Source organism: Hemitrygon akajei, chromosome 17 (assembly GCF_048418815.1).
Source record: "Hemitrygon akajei chromosome 17, sHemAka1.3, whole genome shotgun sequence".
Classification (NCBI taxonomy): Eukaryota; Metazoa; Chordata; class Chondrichthyes; order Myliobatiformes; family Dasyatidae; genus Hemitrygon; species Hemitrygon akajei.
Window position 1 is genome coordinate 67,069,640 of NC_133140.1, and position 27,446 is coordinate 67,097,085.

The window sequence follows — 27,446 nt, forward strand, 5'->3', positions numbered from 1 at the left end:
AAAGCAAGGCTTCTGAAAAATGTTCAGTGGTTAGGCTCTGCAGCATAAAAGAAACACATTTGATATGAAAAAGAATAGAACCCACAGCAAACTGCAGCAGTCATATTAAATGTGAGGTTCAGAACACCAACAGAAAGAGCATTATCCTTGGATTATCATGAGACTAAGGTAAAGTTTGAGCTTTCTGGTCCTCAGCATCCACAAATCTCAAGATCTTTCACTGTCAAGGCAAGCAAAAAAGTAACTCTTTCAATCCGCATTAACACTAGTCATATCCTTATATCTCTGCTCACAAAGAATGCTATTCTTCCCTCGCTAATCATTCCACAAACACTACCAAGGACAATTGGATATATTGTCATTTGTTTATCTATTGTGCGGCTCATCACTGCATTGTGCAACACATTTTCCAAATTGCATCATTGTCCATTAACGTAGATGCAAATACAGAATAATGTAAAACAACTGCATTAAGTGTGCCATTGAAGATGATGGTCTGGAGCCAAGCTTTTCAGTGCCCACCCAACCTTGTCCTGCAGTCAGACTCAGTTTTTGCAATCGTATGGCTCCCACTGCTGTTCTTTTCCATGAGGGGTCGCACACTGCCCTGGTGACCTTCTAGCAGCTGATTTATCAGAGATGTTTGCAAAGAGTTGAAAAACAAGGAAGGAAGTTAAACAAGCATTTTAAAATTTAAGTGATGAATTTATTTAAAAGCATTAATCTGCTACAATGAATTTATAAACAAAACAATCAATTATCACACATAAATTTCCCTTTTAAATGGCCAGTGGCCTACTCAAAAGAAGGGGGGGGGGGGGGGTCACACTGGAACCACCAGTTTTGCCAGAGATAAAATTAAGGGACAAATACACGGTGTATCCAGCTCAGTGACATGAATAAAGCCCAAGAATCAATGGTGAGTCCTGGAGCAGAGCAATAGGTCAGATGCATCTGGTACAATATCCTCCCTTAGCTGCTGAAGTGTCTATCTATGGGAGTTCCTGGGTAAGGAGAGGAAGTTCCCTTTCTCTCCACCTCATCAACAAAGGCCTACAGAAGCAGGGTCCTCCATCATTCCATCTCTAGAAGCTTTCACTAGGCTTCATAAAATATTTCTCATGACGTCTACCACTGGTTGCAAGCAGGTTGCTCCAAGAGATGCAGAAATTGTTCCCTGGAGCCAGATAGCTTTATCTTGTGCTGACCACTCGCAAACCTGTGCTCACAGATGGTCGCTAATGGCAGAAACAGCACAGCTGGTACTGACTGGTCACAAAAGAAAAATAATGATAATGAGTTTGCAAGATGCATTTTGAATGTCCCTGTATGAGATGAGGTTGACCAAACAATCTGCTGAGGGAACTCAGTAGGTTGAGCTGCATCTGTGGGGGGAAGGAGTTGCCTTCGTTCCTGGTCAAAACCCTGCATCAGGACTCAGAAGACATACATTTGGACTAATCACATATGACAGCATTAGTCCATATTTCCAACACTGTCTAATTTTGTTCTCAATATGTTCAAAGAGAAGAGCACTTAAAATTCACATTGCGTCAAGTTAACATCTGTTATATCACAGATTTAGCCTCTGGTAGACATCGTGGCACAACACTCTGGCTCCCTTTCATAGAAAATATTCAATTAGTTTCCCAAGTAATTTTCGGGCATGGGGTAGTTCTCGATACATTTAAAGATATTTTCAAATACACAAGTTTATACCTTAGAAATACAATTCTCATCTACTTCACCAACAGCCTTCTGTAAACATGTCAATGATTTGCCGATATCCATTTTAATTGGTGAATCTTCCTTTTTAGTACTAACAATTCTGAGATATCATTTTCATTGTACTAGCTTTGGTAAATTGCACAATGCCCATTTCAATCAGAAATACAACAAAACGACTGGCTCTTTGTTATTCGAAAGCCAGGGTACAGAGGCTCAGTAAATACAGCCTGGAATCTGTATAATAATGTAATGCCTATTTCAGAGACAGCATAAAAGGCAAGGATTCCATTAGGATAGTTTAGATACACACCAATTTGTTCACATTTCTCTGATTTTGTTTTAACTTCTACATTATTATGCCATGCTGAACAATGACTCTTGAATAGCTGTATACCCCATGAGTGCTTATTCCTCCCAATGAAACAAGAGTTGTCTGATCCTTTCCTTGCTATACATTCATATGTCACACCTACACAGCAGCCTTCACTGGTTTCAACTTCCCAGTAGTGAATACCTTTGCCCAATTCTTCTGCACACAGCAGTTGCCAGCAAGAGTCAAATCGCTTGGTGTAATCGACATAATAAACCTCATCTGGCCAGATGTTTGTCACTTTGCGGTTCCCTTTTGTCAGGAAGAGGCACTTGTGTGCAGTCTTTGAGTCAAATGTCAGTCGACGGGAGAACACCCGAAGCTCATTCCGGTTCCGAGGTTCCGAAGCATTTGGCCTATAGTGCCTCAGACCAGTCACGTCAGTGGTCAGGCTTCCCACTAGCTGATCGCATTTACTCACCAAATGCTCCTTCAGGTTCATTACAACCTGGTCTAAACCCAGTAAACTAATGTTCAACTCACATTTCTCCTTGGATGAGGATTCTCCACAGTTATTGCTTAAAGCTTTGGACTCTTGCAGAAATTTAATATTATCAACTGTTTTTGAAAGCTCTTCCATCACACATTTCTCTCTCCCCAACTCAGTATACTTATTTTGTTTCTCGGCTATAGCTTCTTCAGTCTTGGACAGTGCTATTTGCTCTTCTTTCTTTATGAATTCAACCACCCTCAATTTTGCTTCCTCTATATCCTGAACCAGTTCATTGAACTTGGCAGTGGTATCTTCTTGCAAAATAAATGCAGTACGTTGAATTGATCTGGTTTGTTTTCGTAGGTCTTCAGTCTCTCTTTTGGTCCATTTTGCATGTTCTTCCAATGATTTAACTTTATTGACTAGTTTTCTCTGCTCGTTCTCTCTCTCCTCCTCTATAGTCACGACTGTGTGGTTCTCATGTTCTTGGACTATACAAATGCAACAGATGAAAGTTTCATCTGTCCTGCAGAACAGATCCAGTGGTCTTTTGTGTCTCTGGCATTTCCCATTCTCTGTAATTTTGACGGGACTGACCAGCTTGTGAAGCCTCAGCGCTGCATTTGCTTGATGGTTCCCGATGTGGGTTTCGCAGAATGATGCCATGCAATCCAAACAGGACACAGTAGCTTTCACCTTTTTGCCAGTACAAAAATCACACACCGCATCATTTGGATCAAAGCGTGATTCTGCAGCAGATACCTCCAAATTTTTGGGAACCTTTTCCACGACTTTACAGAGAACACCATCCTTACAAAGCGGAGTCATTTGATCAGAGCTCCCACGGCATTTTGGGCAGCTGCATGCCTTCACATACTCTTCTGTATCCGAGTAAATCGATATGCATTCCATGCAGATATTATGACCACAGGGAATTGTAATAGGATCTGTGAGCAACTTCAAACAGATGGCACAGACAAGTTCATCCTTAAAATGAAGTTGAGACGATGCAGCCATCGTGAAAACAAAATAATCTTGCTTAAAGTGAAAGTAAAATGTCATTTCCTGGTTGGTTCAACTTGTACCGTGCTACCTAAACTGAAAACAACAAGTAAGGAAACACAGCACCACCTATACTTCATTACCCATTAACAACCTTCTTCTGTCTTTAAACATCACTATTTTTACAATCTCATTGTACACATTTTTATACAAGATTGATTTTACATGTAATGTCTCAGCAACATTTTTGCCTCTGTCTTAGCAGGTAGGGAGTTCAAAACCCCACTTCAGAATTTAAGCATGTAGAGTACAGCCTCTGTCAGATTGCTGTGTGCAAGATGGCATAAGAACAAAGTTTTTCCCACTGTTACCTCGGTTCACATGGCAATAATAAACTAATACCAATGTAATATTAAACTGTGGCCTTGAGGAAATGAAATTTGTCACTTTTTCACCTAGTGTCCTGATCAATATTCATCCCACTACCTACACTATCAAAATAAATTTCTTCAAAGATGTTCCAGTTCTGACACTAAAACTGCACACTATCAATTCAGGTAATAAGAGGGTTTTTACATTGCAAATTGGCCATCGTATAGCAGGAGTAGCTCTAATATAAGATCTGATCATGATTTGACTATTCAGCACATATTCCAGGCACAGGGACCTTGCTGGTTGTAATGTTCACATACAAAAAACAGTCCTTACACTTTGTAAATCACTTTAAATTTCACTTTAGACCTTAATTAGTAAATAGGAAAGGTAGCATTTAAATGTAATTTCAAACTGATATCATCTCATGTATTTGATTGACAAGAAAAATATCATGTAACTACTAACTGACGCAAAAACAATTCAACATGGAAGAACATGAAATAGAAAGGTGCAGTTTTTTTTAAAAGATATTCTGATAGATGGGGTAATTTTGGTGTCCTTAACAAGAATAGGTATTCTTGACATTGAAGGAATTCGCTGAATATTCGCTAGACTGGTTTGAGGTTGGCAGGATTGTCATGAGGAAAGATTGAGTAGTGTTTTCTAAACTTCAGAGAACTAAGATCATTGAAATTAACATTTTTGCAGAACTTTGCAGGCTGGATGTGGGAAGAATGCATCCATTGGCTAGGAGTCTAGAATCAGGGTCCCACAGTATTAGGTAAAGGTAGAAAACTCAGGACTTAGATGAAGAGAAGTTTCTTCAACTCACAAATAGTGAATTTTAGGAATGTGGTATCCAAGGTGTCAGATAACTCTGAAATCAATGAATTTAAATCCATAAGACTATAAGATATAGGATCAGAATTAGGCCATTTGGCCTGTCGAGTCTGCTCCACTGGATCAGTGGATCCAGTGCTCCGATCTCCTCCAATCTCCGATCAGCCCCGATCTCCTGCTTTCATCCCATATTGCTTCCTGCCCTGACTAATCAAGAATCTATTGACCTCTGCCTTAAATGCACCCAATGGCTTGGCCTTCACAGCTGCCTGTGGCAACGAATTCCACAGATTTGCCACTCTCTGGCGGAAGAAATTCCTCCTCATCTCCATTCCAGAAGGACGTCCCTATAAGATTTCCGGATCTTACAAGAAAGAGATATGGGATAGTGCTAGGTGAGTGGCTGAACATACTCGAAGAGCTAAATGATGAACTTCTGCTCCTCTTTGGTCTGTTCTTATGGTCAGTGTCAAACACCACTGTGCCACATTGATAAAATGCCATCAGTTCAAGTTCAAACAGTGGCAAGTCTCACTGCTTTCAAGCACAGGCAGACTTTTTATTTGCATTCTGAGATCTCTCTTTGAATTTGATTAACACTTGTGTAATTACCACAAGATAGTGCATAAAATGCCCTCACTCTTCACGATGTTCTCTCCTGTTTCTGGGGTGCCAGGAGTTTTTCCACTGTTCTATTGTTTCTTGAATTTAAATGCCAGCCCAGATAGAGTGCAAAGGCAGGATGCCGGAATCCTTGGAAAAAGCCGATTTCACTCACTCCCCACGATGGTGACCTCTCTCTGTTGCACTGAGGCTATGAAAACTACCCCAGCTGCTGTGCTCAATGCCCGCTAATATGATGAACTGATAAGTGAGGCTTTGGGCCTACAGGGTTGGGATGGGAGGACTCAATTTGGTTTGGAATGTTGTTGTTTACTTCAATTTTTTGTAGGATTTGCATTTTATTTTCATTCTCTTGCTCATCAGGTGTTGGTCTTTTATTTTTTTCCTTTTTAAATTGTATTTGTTCAGGTTTTTTGCTTTTGGCTACCTGTAAGCAAATAAATCTCAAGGCTGTATAATTTCTTTGATAATAAATGTACTTCAAATCATTGAAATGTTGAACAGGTCCTAAGCCTGCACCATTTAAAGAGATCTTTGAATAACCACAGATTTGTTGTGAATCTGTTGAGGCTGTGTTAAACATGGCTGAAGACAATTGATGAAATTCACGAAGCAACTGTTTGTTAATCACCAAGTGTTAATTGGATATACAGGGATCAATTTCACAAGAGAAGCAATAATTATGCACATCACAAAGATTAGTAATATTCTAACTGCTTCTTGCATGCACACATTATGTATGGAGGCACGTTGTATAAATGCCAAGTTGACACATTGGAATTCAATCCTATTGTGCTTTAAAAATATACCCTGCATGATTGAATTTGTGGGTCCTTATTGCTAGAGTTAAACACATACTTACTATACATACACTGAAGAATTCTGAAGGGAGAGACCAAATGATAATGCTCATAACTTCAAGGACCATGGAGAAACCACACACATAACTAGTGATGATTTTCTCCTACATTTAGATTTTTTCTGAGGGCAGAAAATATTCTAAATCAAATGCAGCTGGTGGAGTCATCACACCTGCCAATGAACATGCATTCCTAAATGTTATTCATTGAGATAACATTTTGTGATAACATGATTTTAAATGGTAAATGTTTATTTTTCGCAAGAGATTCTGCAGATGCTGCAAATTTTGAGCAATTCACACAAAATGTAGTTGGAACTCAGCTAGTCATACAGTATCTATGGAGCAGAATAAACAGTCAGTGTTTTGGGCCCAAGATGTTAGTAGTTTATTCCACTCCATAGATGCTGGCTGACTTGCTGTGTTTCTCCAGCATTTTGTATGTAATGCTCAATGTTTGTTTTCACCTCTTTCTTGTTTAGTTTCATCATTTAGTCCTTCTAGAAGGATTATCATTTAAGTTGATGAGATTTACCCATTAGCTACAGTTATTCTCTGTTATTTAATGAAAAGAAAGCCTGGTTTGGCTTGCTAGGATCACATGACTTTTCTTTTCCATATTCCTCAACAGACGTCCCAGATAAGGGTCAAACAGGCAGAATCCAAGGACAGTTCCAAAATTTTAAGCCACTACCTAAGAGGATAAAGACAGCTGGTTTATGAGCATAGCATAAGGTTTTTTTGTTCAGGCTGCAAACCATCTCAATTTGGATATGAATCACTATTTGCTGGGTCAGATTCCAAGAACATTTCTGCCAAATGTACAGTATTATGAGAACCTTGTCACCATACCAAGAAGGTGACTCATCAGCACTGAGTCAAAGGCAGAAAGGCAATAAATTAATCATATAGTTACTGAAAATTTATAACAGCAAAGAGGATCTTCAAGATCTTCTACGTAGGTTGAAATCCTACCATACAGCACTCAATATAAGGCACGACAGGCACACCTCAAGTACACATATAAATATTTTAAATTTTTAAAGTAATTTTATTCCTTAAATTACATACATGTCATCGTATACTGCCTTGAGATTGATTTTCTTTTGGGCATTTAGAGGAAAATAAAGAAATACAATAGAACATATGAAAATCTATATACAGTGGATTCCCGTTAATTGGGCCATCAGTTAATCAGAGGAGCCATTTATTTCGGACAACTCTCAAAGAACAAAAACTAAATGGAGAAAATGGCTGGGATTCCTTTTATTTATTTGGGACAATATGCCGCTTAATTGAGGCAGGAAACTGTTGTAGAACAGTTTCTAACTAGCATCAGTGGCGTGCACTGGCAAGGCCATTTAAGTTTTTAGAACAAACAGATTTTAAATAGCATCAGTTGCATGTTTTTGTATTCACAAAGCAATGATTTTTATCATTGATAGTTGGCAAGCAATAAGCAGTAGGACAAATTGGAACTGCTTTGCTCACTGCAGTTTTAAGCATTCAGAATTGGAAATGCCAGAAATGCCTGGGACTGATAACGAAACAATTTCACTATTTCAACAAGTTAAGATCTACAAAGAATTCAAAGGTCTTGACAATCATCTTGGTATCAACATTATTTTTGAATGTTATAATGAAAATGAAAATTTGGAGGATGCAATCATCTAAAGCATTGTATGAAGGCAGTCCATTATCTGTGTTGATTTTGTTCATTTACAGTCGAAAGAACATGGCAGATGAATTACTCTGTTGATAATTATTAGTAAATAATGCACAATTCTATAGTACTGCAGAGGTATTAGTAGTGTTCTAGTTTGTTGTGTATTTCACTTAAGTACATAAATTGCTACTCAGTTAAATCATTTTTTTTAAATATACTTCTTAAATATCTCCATAAAACTTCAGTTAATTGGTGCAGCTGCTTAATGGGGCCAAAATGTATTGGTCTCGATGTGTCCCTATTAACTGGAATCCACTACATAAACAAAGACCAACAACTAACCAATGTGTATTAAGACAAAATTGAGAGACAGATAGCCAGGTAGATAGACAGATAGGTAATACCAAGAATACGAGTTGCAATGACCCTGAAAGTGAGTCTATAGGTTGTAGAATCAGTTCAGAGTTGAATTAAGTTATCCATGCCAGTTCAGGAGCCTGATGGTTGTAGGATAATAGCTGTTCTTGAAACTGGTGATGTGAGACCCAAGGCTCCTATGCCTGCCCGATGATAGTAGCAAGAAGAGAGCTTCGCTTGGATGGTGGGATTCCTTCATGATGGATGCTGCTTTCTCCTTGTAACTGGTCTTGTTAGTGGGGAGGGCTTTACCTCTGATGGACTGGTCTGTAGCCATCATTTTTTAAAAATTGAATTGTATTGACTTTATTTCTTACTTTCTTCACATATGAGAAGTAAAAATCTTTACATTACACCTCCGCCTGAATGTGCAATGTACAAATTAGTAATTTGTAATAAATAATATAGCAAGTAGAATAGTATTTGTAATAATAGTTAGATATACAAGAGTCAATATAGCTTAGAAATACAATTGCGTCAGTATGAATTAATCAGTCTGATGGCTTTGTAGAAGAAGCTGTCCCAGAGCCTGTTGGTTTTAATGCTGCAGTACCATTTCCCTGATGGTAGCAGCTGGAACAGTTTGTGGTTGGAGTGACTCAGATCCCCAGTGATACTTTGGGCCCTTTTTACACACCTTTCTGTTCCTGGGCATTGTTCTTTCCATCTTGTGTTGAGGGTTTCTATTTCTAACACTTATTCTGGCATCAGGTTTCAAGTTATCACCACCCTTTGTGTGAAACCACTTCTCTAATCCTTTTACCAAGCACTTAAAATCTATGTCTACTGCCCTCAAGGCACAGTGTATACAAAGCTAGGCAGGGAGTTAAAGACCTTCAAGAATCATCCGAGCCAGAAGTTTTCTTCAGGGTTTTTAATGATAAAACTTTGTAAAACTGTAGAAAGTTAATGTGCATTAGATTCAGTACAGAATCATCGTGCTTCAGTAAACTAATTATTATTGACACTTGATAAACTCAATTATTCTTACAGTCAACATTAAACAAGGTAATACACAGGTGTAACTTTCTATAGCAATGCCACAGAATAGAGTGAACTCATGGTGCAATAGCTTAATAGTAAAGAAAGATAAACATAATACTTCCTTCAAAGTACATCTATAATGGACAGGAGCGGTAGACACATAGGAATGTTACTTCCTGCAGGATCCACTCCACCATACACCACCTTGACTTGGAAATATTTTGCAGGTTTTTCGCTGTTGTTGGCTGTAAGCCCTGGAATTCCCTGCACCATGTGGGAATACATCACCAGAAAGATCAGGAAGTCAGCTTACCATGGACTTTCCAAGGAGAATTAGAGGGGAATAAAAGTAGGCAATGTTAGCAACATCCAAACTCTGAAAACCAAATAAATAAATAAATAATCCATGATCCATCTGGTCCTCCATGGTTCCCTATATTCTCCCATTTATTATATATTCCTTTGCCTTGTCACATCTCTTACATGTATTTTCTGGATTAAATTCCATTTTTCCCTTCTTTGCCTAAATTACCAAACCATCTATATCTTCCAGAAGCCAAAAGCCTTCTTTATCCTTCCATATACAGTATGGATATATATACACTATATTAAAAGATATACGTTTCATTTGCAACATTTCCACCATGCATTATGGTTAAATCACTAAATTATCATCACAAGAAGCCAGGAATCAAGTACAGTGCAATGTTCTGATTGAAACGGTGTTACCAGTGGAGACATCATACTTGTGGAGCTCTTCTGGTAACAGATTTCCAGTCGGAAAAATCACCCATTAATCATTAATCACTGCTTTCTGCCACTGAGCCAATTTTCAATCTAATATCCTAGTTCTCCTGGATTCTCTGCACCTTTGCTTCACTGACCAGCCTGCCACGCAGGACCTTGGCTGCGACCTTGCTGCAATCCATTAAGCCTACATGAAAGGTCATTGACCTTTCCTGTTAACACCACAAAAAAATCCATCCAGTTAATCAGGCATGACTATCTTTTAATCAATCTCTTTCTGCCCTTGATTAATTTGTACCTTTCTGTACGAGGGTTTCCACTGTCTCTCAGAATTGATTCCAAAAGGTTGTCCACTATTGAAATTAAACTGACCCATAATTACTCAGTTTGTTCCTTTGTCCCTTTTCAAACCACAGTAGAACTTTAATAGCCATTCAGCACCAGTTTTGCAGCCAGGGACTATGGGAACAAAGATGGTCAGAAAGTCTGCAATTTCTTCCTTTACCTTTTGACTTTAGTGAACAAGAATATAATCCATTTGGGACTGGAAATTAATGCATTGTCAGAGATGGTGAATCTCTGAAAACTTCCTCTTTGACTTTGATCATCCCATCCAATACTGTACAGTATTACATTACTACATTGATTACATGATTCCTTACATACTTTGATGATCATATCAGTAATATCTCCATTTTTTGTGTAGATGACTGCAAAGAATTCATGAAGAACTCTTCACACATTCTCCACATCAATATAGTGGCCTCTGATAAACTTTATTTGTCCACAGTGATCAACTTGGTCTATATGTACTTAAAAGAACATTTGTATTTTCATTGCTTTGAAGGCAGAGGGTGGTAGTAAACAGAGTGTATTCTGCCTGGATGTTGGTGATTAACTCTGATTAAGGACCCCTACTTTTTGTGATATTTATAAATTAATTTGTATGAGGAAGTGAAGGATGGGCTAATAATTTGTCAATGACACTAAGTTTAAAACTATTGTGGATAGTGTTGAAGTTGTTGTAGATCACAATGGGATGTGGCTAGGATGCAGAGCTAGTTGGAAAAGCTGAAGATGGAGTTCAGGCCCAAAAAACTGTGAAGCGATTCACTTTGGGAGGTCAAACATGAAGTCAGAGTTCAAGCCTAATGGCAAGATTCTTAGCAGAGTTGAGGATTAGAATGATCTTAGTGTTCACGTCCATAGATCCCAAAAGTTGTTCTGCAAATTGATAGTGTGGTTAAGAAGGCCAATGGTGTATTGGCCTTCATGTGTCAGGGAGTAAGCTGAAGCAATGTAGCAGCTCTATAAAACTGCTTAGACCACACGGAGTGTTGTGTTCAGTTCTGGTTGACTCACTGCAGGAAGGATGTAGAAGCCTTTGAGAAGATGCAAGGGAGATTTACCAGGATGCATGTATGGATGGGAATATATAGTCGATGTTTCAGGCCAAGACCTTTCATCAATCCGGATCCAGGGTCCTGCCCAAAAAGTTAGCCGATCATCCTCCTCCATAGGCACTGCTTGACCAACAGTTCCTCCAGCACTTTGTGTGTATTGCTTAAGATTTCCAACATCTGCATAATCTCGTGTTTAAGATTTGCCAGGATGCTACCTAGATTGGAGAAGATGTCTTAAGAGGAAAGGTCAAGGTATGCAAAGGCTTTTCTCTTTGGAGTGCATGATAAAGGTGTATAAGATTATGTGAGGCATATACAGTGTGGACAGCCAGCACTCTTTTTCCAAGGCAGCAGTGGCCAATAGAAAAGGACATTTTTTTTTTGAAGTCAGTGGAGGAATGCTTAGGGGAGATATTCAGGGGTTGTTTTATTTACACAGTGAGTGATAGTTGCCTGGAATGCACTGCTGGAGGTAGTGGTAGTCTCTGATATAATAGAAACATTTAAGAGACCTTTAGATAGGCACATAGATGTAAGAAAAAGAGAGAGGGTTATAGGCTGTATAAGGGAGAAGAGTTGATAGTAGAATAGGTTTATATATGTTGGCATAGTATTGTGGGCTGAAGTATTGTGCTGTACTGTTCTAGTATCTTCTGAAAGAGTTAGCTGAAGAAATTGTGGAGGTATTAGTAGGGATCTTTCAAGAATTGCTGGAGTCCAGGAGGGTCCCAGAGGACTGGAAATTTGCAAATATAAAACCCTTATTTAAGAATGGAGGACAGCAAAAGACGGGAAATTATAGACCTGTTAGCCTAACCACAGTGGTTGGCAAGATTTTGACACCTGATTATTAAGGATATTTCCAGAGTACTTAAAAGTACATGATAAAATAGGTCGAAGGCAGCATGGTATCAGAATTTAATCGCCAAGTACCTGTGTACATACAAGGAATTTACTTCCGGCAGATGTGGTCTCTCTGCTCATAACAATAATAATGACAAATATAAATGAAAATATAGATTATACATACAGGTAGTGCAATCCAAGTAATAGTTAGCCGACAGTTAACCGGCAGTTAACTGTTCAGCAAAGTGACCGCAGTAGGGAAAAAACTTTTCCAGTGCCTATTAGTCTTAGTCTGGAGGAATCTGAAGCGCCTACCAGACGGAAGCAGATCAAACAGTCCGTGCGCAGGATGGGAGGCGTCCTTTATGATGTTCCCCGCCCTCTTCTTCAACCTGGAAGAGTACAGGTCCACAATAGAGGGCAGGGAGGCTCCAATAATGCGCTCGGCAGTCCTCACTGTGCGCTGTAGTCTGGTTCTATCCTGCTTGGTGGCGGCTCTAAACCACACAATGATGGAGGTGCACAGGACAGACTCAATGACTGCAGTGTAGAACTGCAGCAGCAATTCCTGAGGCAGACCGTATTTCCTCAAGAGCCGCAGGAAATACATCCGCTGCTGGGCCTTCTTCAGGATGGAGCTGATGTTCTGCTCCCACTTCAGATCCTGAGAGATGGTGGTTCCCAGGAACCTGAAGTTCTCCATGGTGGACACAGGGCTGCTGAGGACTGTGAGGGGAGACATAGCAGGGGGATGTCTCCTGAAATCCACTATCATCTCCTTTGTCTTGAGCGTGTTCAGCTCCAGATTGTTCCGACTGCACCAGAGCGCCAGTTGGTCCACCTGCTGTCGATATGCAGACTCATCACTATTCTGGATGAGTCCGATGACGGTAGTGTCATCTGCAAACTTCAAAAGCTTCACATAGGGGTTGGAGGAGGTGCAGTCATTGGTGTAGAGGGAGAACAGCAGTGGAGGGAGGACACACCCCTGGGGGGCGCCGGTGTTGGTGATTCGAATATCCGAGGTGACCTGTCCCATCCTTACCTGCTGACTTCTGTTGGTCAGGAAGCTGTAAATCCAATCGCAGAGGTCAGGTGGCACAGTAAGGTGAGACAATTTGGAGCAGAGGGTATGAGGGACGATGGTGTTAAATGCCATCATTTATCATTGCCTGATAAATCTGCTCAAATTCTTTGAGAGGCAATAAGCAAGTTAGATAAAGGAGAGTCAGTGGACACGATTTACTTGGATTTTCAGAAGGCCTTTGACAAGCTGCCATGCAGGAGTCTGCTAAATAAGACAGGACCCTTGGTGTTAGGGGTAAGGTGTCAGCATGGATAGAAGATTAGCTGATTCACAGAATGTAATGAGAGGGGATAAAGGGATCCTGTTTAGAATGGCTGCCAGTGACTAGTGCAGTTATGCAGAGGTCAATGTTATGACTACAACTTTTCACCTTACATGTTGATGTTCTAGTTGAAGGAACTGATGGCATTGGAGCCAAGTTTGCAGAGGATACAAAGATAGGTGGAGGGACAGATAACATTACAGAAGAACTTAGGTTAGAAGAGTGAGCAAAAATGTGACAGATGGAATACAACAGAGGGAAGTGTAAGATTATGCATAGTATAAACTATTTTCTAAATGAAGAGAGAATTCAGAAACCAGAACTGCAAAGGGAGTTGAAAGTCTTAGTTCATGGTCCTTTATAGTTAACTTGGTTGAGTTGGTAGTAAGGAAGAAAGGCAAGTACAATGGTAGTATTCATTTCAAGAGAGCTAAAATATAGAAGCAAGGATGTACCATTGAGGCTTTATAAGGCTTTGGTCAGGCCTCATTTGGAATATGGTGGACAATTTTGGACCCTGCATCTAGGGAAAAATGTACTGGCCTTGAAGAATGTACTAAATAGTTTCACAAGAAGGATCCTAAACATGATGGCTCTGGGCCTGAACTTGGAGTTCAGATGGATGAAGATGAATCTCACTAAAAGGCCCGGAGAAAACTGAAGAGAGACTATTAGTAAGAGAGTAATTTCATTAGTAAGAGAGACTAGGATCCAAGAGTACAGCCTCAAAATAAAGGGGCATTCTTTTAGAAGTGAAATGAGTAGGGAAGGGTGGTGCATCAGTGGAATTTCTTGCCATAGAGGACTTTGAAGTCCAAGTCATTGGATGTATTTAGGGGAGAGATTGATAGATTCTTGATTGGTTCTTGAAAGGGTTATGGGAAAAGGCAAGAGAATTGGGCTGAGAAAAAAAAAAATCAGGCACGATTGATTGTCAGAGTACACTGACTTGGCCAAATAGACTAATAATCTCTATTTATCCCTCAGAAACTGATTGGAAAGCAGAGCCTATTGGGTCTGAACACCTCCCTCTGCAACTGGATCCTAGACTTCCTGACTGGGAGATCTCAGTCAGTCCGGATCGGGAGCAGCATCTCCAACACCATCACACTGAGCACGGGGGCTCCCCAGGGTTGTGTGCTCAGTCCACTGCTGTTCACTCTGCTGACCCACAACTGTGCTGCAACACACAGCTCAAACCATATCATCAAGTTCACCAATGACACCACCATGGTGGGTCTCATCAGCAAGAACGGCGAGTCAGCTTACAGAGAGGAGGTGCAGCAGCTAACGGACTGCTGCAGAGCCAACAACCTGTCTCTTAATGTGAACAAAACAAAAGAGATGGTTGTTGACTTCAGGAGGGAACGGAGCGACCACTCCCCGCTGAACATCGACGGCTCCTCGGTAGAGATCGTAAAGAGCATCAAATTTCTTGGTGTTCACCTGACGGAGAATCTCACCTGGTCCCTCAAAACCAGCTCCATAACAAAGAAAGCCCAGCAGCATCTCTACTCTTTGCGAAGGCTGAGGAAAGTCCATCTCCCAACCCCCATCCTCATCACATTCTACAGGGGTTGTATTGAGAGCATCCTGAGCAACTGCATCACTTCCTGGTTCGGAAATTGTACCATCTCAGATCGCAAGACCCTGCAGCTGATAGTGAGGTCAGCTGAGAAGATCATCGGGATCTCTCTTCCCACCATCATGGACATTTACACTACACGCTGCATCCGCAAAGGAAACAGCATTATGAAGGACCCCATGCACCCATCATGCAATCTCTTCTCCATCCTGCCATCTGGGAAAAGGCTCCGAAGCATTCAGGCTTTTACAACCAGACTATAACAGTTTCTTCCCCCAAGCTATCAGACTCCTCAATACCTGAAGCACGGACTGACACCTTGCCCTACTGTCCTGTTTATTATTTATTGTAATGCCAGAACTGTTTTTGTGCACTTTATGCAGTCCAGTGTAGGTCTGTAGTCTAGTATAGCTTTCTCTGTGTTTTTTTTTTAATTACGTAGTTCAGTCTAGTTTTTGTACTGTGTCATGTAAACCATGGTCCTGAAAAACATTCTCATTTTTACTATGCACTGTACCAGCAGTTATGGTTGAAATGACAATAAAAGTTGACTTGACTTGAATAAACTTGCAAATCTCTAACATCAGTGATCAATTTGTGTGCCTATTATTGAACTCTTATCCATTGCAAGAATATTTTCAAATGCAGTGATATGAAATAATTACCTACATAATGGCAATATATTTTGAGGTTCAGCACTGTCAGAGTGCTTCACAGCTAATGAAATACTTTTAAAGGGTCTGCACTATTTTGCCCAAGAAAGCACTGCTAATTTGCACCAAACAAGCTCCCATAATTTAGAAATGACTAAATAATCCAGTTAAGTGACATGGATTGAAGAATAAGTATTGGCCAGGGAACATCTCCCCTGCTCATCTCTAAAATAGTCCCAGGGGATCTTTAACAACTGGCTGAGAGCACAGAAGGAGGAATGCAATGTCTCATTAAACTTAACACATCTCAATCAAGCATTATTCAGAGTAACCGAACAAGTTTTGCCCCATATTTTTAATGTCACTTTATTTAAAGTTTTCATAATTACTTGACTAATTGTGTCTAGAGGAAACAAACTGTAAAATTGCCAGAGATGCACCAGCTGTATTTTAATAGCAGGACTTACTCACTAGTGACTCAATAGCAACATGTCAATATGGACTCAAGGGCATCATTAATGCTTTAAAAACTGAGAGCATTATGTTTTTAAAAAGATTGTTTCTGAATTTAAAGCTATGGAGTTTTTTTGTCCTCATTAAGCTAATAGGTGGAACCGCTGAGAATGGAATATATCTCTGCTTTCTACAGCCATTGTCAAGTACATTTAGACTACAAATACAGCAATAACTTGCATTAATGCAGTGAGGCACTCCGAATGAGTGGGCTCCATTCCTACATTTCATTACTCAGATGTGGAAGCATTTCTGCCATTGAGAGTATAGAATAACAAATTATTAGATCTGTCACCAGCAGGCTCTCCTCCTACTTAATATTGTGATGATACAATTGTAGCATCAGTCTGCTTGTTATGGCTGCTTTAAGTGCAGAAATCAGAATTAATTCATCCAGGTGTAAATGTAATTGTGTCACATACTAACTAATCTCTTGAACTCTTGTACTGTTGACCAATGGACTTGATGTTCCTGTGGGTCTGCTCCTTGTCAATTTTCAATTCCTCCCACTAGCCATTGTATTTTTTCAGATTAATTACCTCTTTCTCTTGCAAAGCAATAGAGGGCTTATAACCAACAGCAATTTGTAATTATATCAAGCATTTAGTACAGCAAAAACATGCAAAGGCATTTAATGGGAGCATTATGGCAGCATTTATGAGAGTGTGGAGATAATCAGAGTTACAGGGAAGTAGTCACCCCTAAGTTGCAAGAAGCGAGGGAGAACCCCCATGGCATTCCCCCTCAATAATAAGCATACCATTTTGGATACTGTTGGGGGGGGGGGGGGGGAGGGGAAATGACCTCCCAGGGAAATGCCATGGAGACCAGGTTACTGGTACTGAGCATGGGTCCGTGGTGTAAAAGGAAAAGAGAGAGAAGACGAGCGATAGTGACAGGGGACTCAACTGTCAGGAAAACAGACAGGGGATTCTGTGGATGTGAACAGGCTACCTGAATGGTATGTTGCCTCCCAGGTGCCAGGGTCAGGAATATCTCGGATGTCTATGATTGAGTTTAACTTGAAATTTGATGGGGAGAAAGTAAAGTCTGATGTAGCAGTATTTCAGTGGGGTAAAGGAAATTACAGTGGTATGAAAAAGGAGTTGACCAAAGTAAATTGGAAGGAGGTGCTGGCAGGCATGACAGCAGAGCAGCAAGGGTGTGAGCTTCTGGGAAAAATGAGGAAGGTGCAGGATAGATGTATTCCAAAAATGAAGAAATACTCAAACGGCAAAATAGTACAACATGGCTAACAAGGGAAGTCAAAGCTAATGTAAAAACAAAAGAGAGGGCATACAATGAAGAAAATAATTACCGGTAGTGGGAAGATAGAGGATTGGGAAGCTTTTAAAACCCTATGGAGAACAACTAGAAGAATCATTAGGAGAGAAAAGATGAAATATGACAGCAAGCTAACAAACAATATCAAAGTGGATAGTAAAAGTTTTTTCAAGTATGTAAAAAAATTAAAGAGAGATGAGAGTGGAGATAGGACCACTAGAAAATGAGACCAGAGAAATAATAACAAGGGCCAAGGAGAGGGCAGATGAACTAAATGAGTATTTTGCATCAGTCATTGCTGTGGAAGACACTAGCAGTATGCCAGATGTTGAAGAGTGTGAGGGAAGAGAAGTGCGTGCAGTTACTACTACAAGGGAAAAGGTGCTTAAAAATCTGAAAAGATTTAAGGGTACACAAGTCACTCAGACCAGATAAATTGCACCTTAGGGTTCTAAAAGAAGTAGTGGTAGAGATTGTGGAGGTATTAGTAAAGATCTTTCAAAAATCTTTGCACTCTGGCATGGTGCCTAATTCTGCTCCTATGTGTTATGGTCTTATTACCAAGAAAGATGTGTTACCAAACCACACATGAAGTTTTAAAGATAGCTGATCAAAAACTTACTCAAAGAGGGAGGTTACAGATTGAGGAAGGAAATCCAGATTGTTGTTTGAAAGAGACCGGGTAAAGTGAAATTTGGAAGCATGAATGAATCCAGATTTGGAGAATGTAAAAATTTTGCAGGAGCTTAGGTCTGGGTTATGCTATGTTATAAAACATAGAACATAATTCCATCGCCATAAGAACAGCACAATACAGTTCAAGCCCTTTGGCCCACAGGGCTTGTGCTGACCCTTTAACCTCCAAGATCAATCTAACCCTTCCATCTCCCATTTATTTTTCTATCTACGAGTCCTTAATGTACCTGTCTCTACCACCACCTCTGGCAGAGCTTTTCATGCATCTACCAATCTTTGTGTAAAAATACTTACCTCTGACATCCCCTATACCTCCCTCCAAACACCTTAAAGTTATGCCCCCTTGTATTAGCAATTTCCACCCTGAGAAAATCTCTCTAGCTGTCCACTCTATCTAGCCCTGTTATCATCTAATAAGCTTTTATCAAGCCTTCTCTCATCCTCCTTGTCTTCCAGGATAAAAGCCCTATCATACTCATAAGACATGCTTTCTAATCCAGGCAGTTAATTTCCTCTGCAACTCCTCTGAAATTTCCACATCCTTCCTATAATGAGGAGACCAGAACTGAACATACCACAACACAACATTCCAAGATACAAGTCACAGACAGAGAGTGTGGTTAAGAAGAGGGGACTGGTAGACAAGGTTAAGAACTTTATAACTGAGTTACTACCAGACCAGGAGCACAGATGATGAACATGATTAACTGCTATGGAACATTCCTCTTGGTTCTGTATTGTATGAGGAAGGGCACCTTGCAACTGCATACATAAGCAAAAAACTAATAGTTCAAACAATCAAGAACTTAGCAGATCCCAGTTAAAATGAAATCCATGTTAGTTTTGCACAATTGTACATTAACTAGCTGGACTTATGTGGTATCTTAGAATATAGTCATCTGCATATGTGCATCTAGTTCCATCATGAAATACAAAGATTGTACAAAGATTGCAATATGTTAAGTGCTGGATTCATGATCTGTGCAAGGGTGAATGTGGCTTTCCTCTTGCTCATTCTGATTGTTCAATGAATCAAAAAAAATCCCATGTTATGTAATTTCCACCGTCATTGTGAAGATGGCATACCAGCATTCTTTTTTTCAATATAACCTTAGTGTAGATTAAGGTCTTCACTGTAGATGCTTTCTTTTGCATGTGTGAAAAGTAATTTTACATATCTGGACTGCAGACCACACTTACTGCAGTGATATACACTTACTGAAACCAGACATTCTCTTCCTGTAGATGGCCTGGCTGCATGGTCTACCTATATCACTGTAAGCTACTGTCACTTCCATATGAATTGCCAAAAACCTGTACTTCCTTACCAGTTTCCCCAGTTTGTCTCCACTCTTCACCTCATCAATCACTTTGGGTCTACAATGAAAACTGACAACATTGGGAATGCCCAGCGGCTAAGCAAAGATCAGAGGAGAGAAGATCTAACTTGTTAAGTCATCATTGAACAGATCTTTTAACAGATTATTGACCTAAAAATGATCAATGAGCTCTTGCAAAGGTCATTAATCAAGTTGATGATGTAACCATTTCCCTTCTGTTTACAATGGTGTACTCTAGAAAGTTGGTGTGTATGGGGTGTAGTGGGGAGGAGTGATTTCTCTGGTGAAGGGGCTTGTCATGTCCATTCTGGGGCAGTTCACTCATCTTTGATCCCTATCGGACACTCAGCTCTCACCTGTGGATCCAAGTCACAAGTGAAAGAGGTCACATCCCTGTACATTACTTTAACAGGGGGGCTGAATCAGGTGAGGGTAGCCAGTGACTACATACCCTGGTCAGATAGGAACATGCCTGTTCTAGATTGCCAAGTCAGCTTCGGCAGATTGGGTGGATGAGGTCTACAGTAAGATCCAACAGCCAGGAAGGCGGAAATGCAACGCTCCATGGGGAGCGAAGCACATGACAAGGCACTGAAGATGCATGGCCATCCACCGCAACCAAGGAAGACCCCAGTTTGTGATGCTGGTTTGTAACATTGGACCTGGACTTCTGAGGTTGAGAGAGTGGAACTGCCCCAGTGCAATGGCTTTTCCACTTTAAAAACTCTCCCGCAGAAGTTTCCTGTCATCATCAGACTTGATGGACTATCACCATTCTAGAAATTCATTGTAGTACCTACGTATATGACTGTGACTGATTCTAAAATACTCCTAGGCTTTTAATTGCTGTCTTACGATGCTCTCATGATATTGCCATGTGTTAAACTCTGCTGCTTTACAAGAGAAACACAATCTAACAGGTTAGTGAATAATATATTCCCAAGTGTTTAATGTTTTCATTAGAAAGGTAAAAACACTAATACAAAGTGACATTCTGTAGTAGGTGTTTAATTAAGTATTCTGCATGTTGATGAACATCAATTTTTAAATATGAACTGAATATTGCATAATTTTTAGGTTGGAACTCTTAGTTATTCAGTACTAATTGTTTATGTAGGAAATATTGTTTCAATATGCAGCTTATGCCTTATTTTTTTTATTTTCTGGACTGCATTTGCATCACTGATCAACCATATGGTGTAGTAAGCAGATTGCAGCTGGAGGCGATTGTGATGGGGGTCAAACGTCTTATGAAACAGATCCTTGGTGGCTGTCTCAGAGTGCAGAACATCAGCATGTGGTGCCAATGGGCACTTGTTTTGAAGAAGAAGATGACTGCCACAGACTTCTGATGATTAGCAGGTGGTCTAATAACCTTCTAAAACTTCTGAATGCAAACTACAGCAAATCCTGATGAGCATATTGCCTTGGAGCCATAATTCCAAAAGCAAAGCATGGGAAACTTTATAATGGAAACTGCTTGGATATTTTTCAACATCTGAGACCCATAGAAAGAAAAACCACATTTAGATAAGAACTTCCATAACCATGGGAACCTTAAAGCATCTTTCAGCCAATGGATTACTTTTAAAGTCTGTTCATTATAATGTAGGGAATGTGGCCACTAATGTGTTACAAACAGCTGTATTTATAATACTGGGATAATCTCATTCAGAGATTGAAGATGAAACTGAGGGATTAAAATTAGGCAGGACAGAAGGGAGACATAATGGAGATCTGTCTAGCTGGATGTTATCACATCTTTACCAAACCGGTTTAAACTAACAGAGGAAGTGTTGTATGGAGGAGACATACTTATCGCCTATTGCACTGCTAGAGGTTAGGGCAGCAATGAAGGTCTTCATTGGCCACTCAAATTCTTCATTGCTGTTTCTGTGACAGTTTTGTTTTACCAGTCAGGGGTGTTAGCCCTGAGCTGAACCCCTGAACCTGATGAACCACTCTTAATCTGGCCTCTACCCTTTGACCTGTCTGGCACAGGTGACCCTACCAAAAGCCAAAAAATAAAGTCCTGACTCCAGCCAACATAACTGTCCAGATCATTGAGGCATGCAAGCCACCAAACCACAGTGAAGTTGTGGTCCTCTTGGAGGATGGAGGAGCCATAGAAGATAGATATCCTAGGTATTCAGAGTACTTCAACCTGATGTTGTGTACAGGGCAGCAATCCCTGGAACTATAGGTCTTTGAACAAATAAATTCACAAACCAACACAGTGCTAAACAATTAATATACTTGTGATTTTGGGAAGCAATCAAGCAATTATTGGCTACTGAGGAATAGTGAAATGCCATTAAGAAGCACTGTCCTCCATTATTAATGAGCAAAGCAAAAAATAAGTGCTCTTACCTTGGAACTAACTCAATTTTCAGCAGATTTCTTCCTCACCATCTCTGAGGATTTAACAGTATTCTTTCTGCAAGTACCAGATGTATTTCATTTCACCTGTTCCTTGTAGAGAGAGCTTAAATACTTAACCTGATAGGATTCCAGCCTCGTTTAGTCCTTCAGTACCAATAAACTTTCAAGATGACTCATGCTTCCTTCAGAGCAGTGGATGCCAAATAACATACCTCCTCCTCCTCCCCTGATCTGCATCAAAGCAGTATATAGTATATTATTTCTTATATTGTCATACAAGGATCATTGATACAGGTAGAATTTCTTGGAAAAGTAGATCTAACATGCTGTAAAATTATTCTTTCTGAAGTTGTTAAGTTTTGTATAAGAGACTCATACAGACACCTTGTCATGTTCTCTGCCCATGGAAATAAATTAGTACTAAAATTATCCTAAGGAAATGCACCTCTCAGTGAGATTTTCTTGCAAATTGCCTACAATAAAGTAAGTGAATACAAAGAAGGCTGCAAACACTACTACCAATTGAATGGCCTTTGCTCCACCTATTCTTAATTCAGAATTCTGTCAAGTTTAGGTGTGGAATATCTATACAGCAAGTGTTGCTGCTTCTAGGTACTTATTTTATCCATCTAATTTTAGGACAAAGGGATAGCAGGTATGACAGAATAATTATACTTCTGATCGCCATTTTACCTAACCAGTGGGAAATCAGGTTTAGACAACTACAATAAAACCTGGAGTTGTGTCAAATTCAGTTTTCAGTGAAGTGCCATTCTTAGAAACAAGAAGTGTTCAAAAGTCAAAAATGGGACAACATTGTAACAGGTTGAAGTGGTAATCACATCCTTAAAACCCAGAAAGCTTAATTTACTTAAGTTTAAAAGAGGACAATAAAGAGAAGGGACATGAAATTTGTCCCAAATAGAAGGAATTTTTTAATTTAAGAATGTCAAGAAAATAATTGTCTTGATGTGATGGTAGAAATGTGAAAATGAATTATTCAACTGGATTTAGACATACCTTCAACATTATTAAACTACTTCTGAGATTCTTAAATTTGACAGCTAATGTTAAGAACCAAATAATAAGATATTGAAAAAATATCAATCTAAAAGCATATATGAGATTTGGATCCAGGTTATGGTTCTGATTGAATTTTTGATGGTATTAATTCTAAGAAAAAATTTGAGATTTTAATCATTGGGTAAAGTAAAGGGCACCAGGAAATCAATTAATGAGGAAATCAGACCAGAGAACCTCAGTAACTAGTTCCTGTGTTGCCCTGGAATTTAAGGGGTGTTTGACAATAGGAAGCAGAATAAGGGCTGTGCTTGTGAGATGAAGGGGCTAGTCATGGTTTACTGCCTCATTTCTGGAATAAGCAGCTGAACACAGTGTGACATGGGACTGTGGCTTGCCACCAAAACCCTACTGTTTTGGAAATATTAGTGATGAAACAAATTCTGGAAGGTAAAAGACGTAAAAGGCAGTCAAAACCCATCATCTGGGATTCTATATGCAAGAGCAGGCAGCAACAATGGGCCTATCATAGTAATTTTATTAGTGCATCTTAGTAGGAAATAATATGGACAGTATGGAGTCAGAGTACTCTCAGGTTGGAAGCAGTGAAGGGGTAATCTCCTCAAGTAATGGGATCTAGGATGCTATTGGAGATGGTGGACTGATGATCATTGGTGGAGTCATGGTCAAGGGTTAAGTATGAAGAGACGTCTGAGAACTGCTGCCTAGCCTCTGCGAGGTAGAGGTCAGTTCCCCAGACTATGACTGCACTGCCTTATCTGTAGGTTTGATGGCAAGGCTGGGATTGTTGCAGAGTGGACTGAGAGCTGTGCATTTGGAGGTGGTAATGTGAAGAGGTCCAGTTAAAGGATCTCAACAAGAAACATCGATAGCCCATTTCCCTCCACAGATGCTGCCTTACTTGCTGAGTTCCCCCAACAGTTTATTTTGTTGCCTCGATGTACTTAGAAATTATGAATGTTCTGGTCTCTATCGTCCTTTCAGGGTGTGCCTTCAAAATGTCTTTATGAATTAGACCATATGATCCATTGAGTCTGCTTCACCATTTCACCATGACTGATCCATTTCCCTTTCAGCCCAATCTCTTGCCTTCTCCCAATATCCCTTCATGCCCTGATTAATCAAGACTCTGTCAGCCTCTGCATATCCAATCACTTGGCTTCCATAGCTGCCTGTGGCAACGAATTCCACAAATTCACCATTCTCTGGCTAAAGAAATTCCTCCTCATCTCTGTTCTAAATGGACATTCATCTGTTCTGAGACTGCGTCCTCTGGTCTTGGACTCCCCCACCATAGGAAAGATCCTCTCCATATTCATTCTATCGAGGTATCAATGAGATTTCCCCCCCCCCCCCCATTCTTCTGAATTCCAGTGAGTACAGATCCATCAAACGGCCCTTATATGATAAGTCCTTCAATCCCAGAATCATTTTATGAACCTCCTTTGAACCTCCTCCAATATCACCGCATCCTTTCTTAGACACAAAGCCCAAAATTGCTCACAATTCTCCAAGTGAGGCCTCAATAGTGCGTTATAAATCTTCAACACTACGTATAACATATAACATATAACAATCACAGCACGGAAACAGGCCATTCCGGCCCTCCTAGTCCGTGCCGAACTCTTAATCTCACCTAGTCCCACCTACCCGCACTCAGCCCATAACCCTCCACTCCTTTCCTGTCCATATACCTATCCAATTTTACCTTAAATGACACAACTGAACTGGCCTCTACTACTTCTACAGGAAGCTCATTCCACACAGCTATCACTCTCTGAGTAAAGAAATACCCCCTCGTGTTTCCCTTAAACTTTTGCCCCCTAACTCTCAAATCATGTCCTCTCGTTTGAATCTCCCCTACTCTCAATGGAAACAGCCTATTCACGTCAACTCTATCTATCCCTCTCAACATTTTAAATACCTCGATCAAATCCCCCCTCAACCTTCTACGCTCCAATGAATAGAGACCTAACTTGTTTAACCTTTCTCTGTAACTTAAGTGCTGAAACCCAGGTAACATCCTAGTAAATCGTCTCTGCACTCTCTCTAATTTATTGATATCTTTCCTATAATTCGGTGACCAGAACTGTACACAATACAGTTGCTGAGTTACAATACATACTTGCTTTTATATTCTAGTCCTCTCAAAATGAATGCTAACATCACATTTGTTTTCCTCACACTGACTCGACCTGCAAATTAACTTTTAGGGAATCTTGCACGAAGACCCTTTGCACCCCTGATTTTAGAATTTTCTTTCCATTTAGAAAATAGTGTACCCTTTTTATTTCTTCTACCTAAGTGCATGACCATACACTTCCTAACACAATATTCCATCTGCCACATCTTTGCCCATTCTCCTAATCTGTCTAAGTCCATCTGTAGCCTCTCTGCTTTCTCAAGACTACCTGCCCCTCCACTTATCTTTATTTCTTCCACCAACTTGGCCACAAAGGCATCAATTCCATCATCCAAGTCATTGACATAAAAAAGAAGCGGAGCCAGCACAGACCCTTGGGGATCACTAGGCACCGACACTCAACCAGAAAGGATTCCCTTTATTCCCAGTCTTTGCCTCGTGCCAATCAGCCAATGCTCAATCCATGCTAGTTTCTTTCCTGTAATACCTTGGGTTCTTAACTTGTTAAACAGCCTCATGTATGGCACCTTGTTAAAGGCCTTCTGAAAATCCAAGTACCCAAATCCATAGATACTTCTTTGTCTATACTGCTTGTTATTTCTTCAAAGAACTCAACCAAATTTGTCAGGCAAGATTTTCCCTTAAGGAAACCATGATGACTGCCTCCAAGTACCCCAAAACCACATCCTTAACAATCGACTCCAACATCTTCTCAACCATTGAGGTCAGACTAACAGGCCTATAATTTCCTTTCTTCAGCTTCTCTCCATTCTTGAAGATTGGAGTGACATTTGCAATTTTTCAGTTCTCTGGAACCATGCCAATATCCTTTTTTTTTCTTGAAAGATCATTACTAGTGCCTCCACAATCTCTTCAGCTACTTCTTTCAGAACTCTCGGCTGCACACCATCTGGTCTTGGTGACTTATCTACCTTTAGAACTTTCAGTTTCCAAAGCATCTTCTCCCTAGTAATGGCAATTCATACACTTCTGCCCCCTGACACTGTTGAACTTCCAGCATACTGTTAGTGTCTTCCACAGCGAAAACTGATGCAAAATACTTATTCAGTTCATGCGCCATTTCCTCGTCCCCCATTACTACATCTCTAGCATCATTTTCCAGTGGTCCAATGTTGTCTCTCACCTCTCTTTTATGCTTTAAATATCTGAAGAAACTTTTTGTATATCTTTAATATTACTGGTTAGCTTACCTTCATATTCCATCATCTCCTTCTTTATGGATTTTTTAGTTGCCTTCTGTTGGGTTTTTAAAAGATGTCCAGTACTCTAACTTCCCACTAATTTTTGCTCTATTATATGCTCTCTCATTGCGTTTACGTTGACTTTGACTTCTCTTGCCAGCCAAGGACGTCAGGGTTTTTTTTCACCCTTGCATTTTCTTAACTCTACCCACAATGATTCTACACCTTCTGATCCTAAGTCACCTCTTTCCAATGATTTAATTTCATGTTTTACCGACAGAGCCATCCCACCCTTTTGCCTACCTGCACATTTTGATGCAATGTGTGTCTTTGGCCATTAAGATCCCAGCCACAATTCCATGATACCCACAATCTGTATGACAATCTGTATCTGTGCTACTAGTTCATCTATCTTATTCCATATATTGCGTGAATTTAAATATAACACCTTCAGTCCTGTGTTCACCCTTTCCAATTTTGTCCTTCTTTTCCCTTGTCGGCAGCTACCTATACACTGTTTGGAAACCAACTACCCCATCACTCCAGTTCCCATCTTCCAGCCAGATTAGTTTGAACCCCCCCTGAATAGCTCTAGCAAATCCACAAGGATATTGGCTCCCTTGGGTTCACGTGTAACTCAAATCTTTTGTACAGGCCATACCTGCCCCAGAAGAGATCCTAAAGATCCAGAAATCTGGCGGCCTGCCTCCTGCACCAGTTCCTCAGCTATGCATTCATCTGCCAAATCATCCTATTCTTGTTTTCACTGGCATGTAGCATGGCAGCAATCCACAGATACTGCACTGGAGGTCCTGCTTTTCAGCTTTCTACGGAATTCCTAAAATCTTTCTTCAGTACCTCCTCACCTTTCTATCCATATCATTGGGGCCAGTGTGTACCAAGACTTCTGGCTTTTCCCCTTCCTCCTTTAGAATGCCATGGACCTGATTGCAGACATCCCTGA

The 27,446-nt window shown here is 40.2% G+C and overlaps 1 protein-coding gene across 1 annotated transcript; it reads right to left on the reverse strand.

Annotated features, from left to right (window-relative positions):
- Positions 1 to 736: 736 nt before the first annotated feature.
- On the reverse strand, positions 737 to 3,555 carry LOC140741000 (tripartite motif-containing protein 16-like). Its single transcript, XM_073070637.1, has one exon. It carries the CDS (start codon positions 3,546 to 3,548, stop codon positions 1,881 to 1,883), a length of 1,668 nt encoding a protein of 555 aa, XP_072926738.1. The 5' UTR covers positions 3,549 to 3,555; the 3' UTR covers positions 737 to 1,880.
- Positions 3,556 to 27,446: the final 23,891 nt, after the last annotated feature.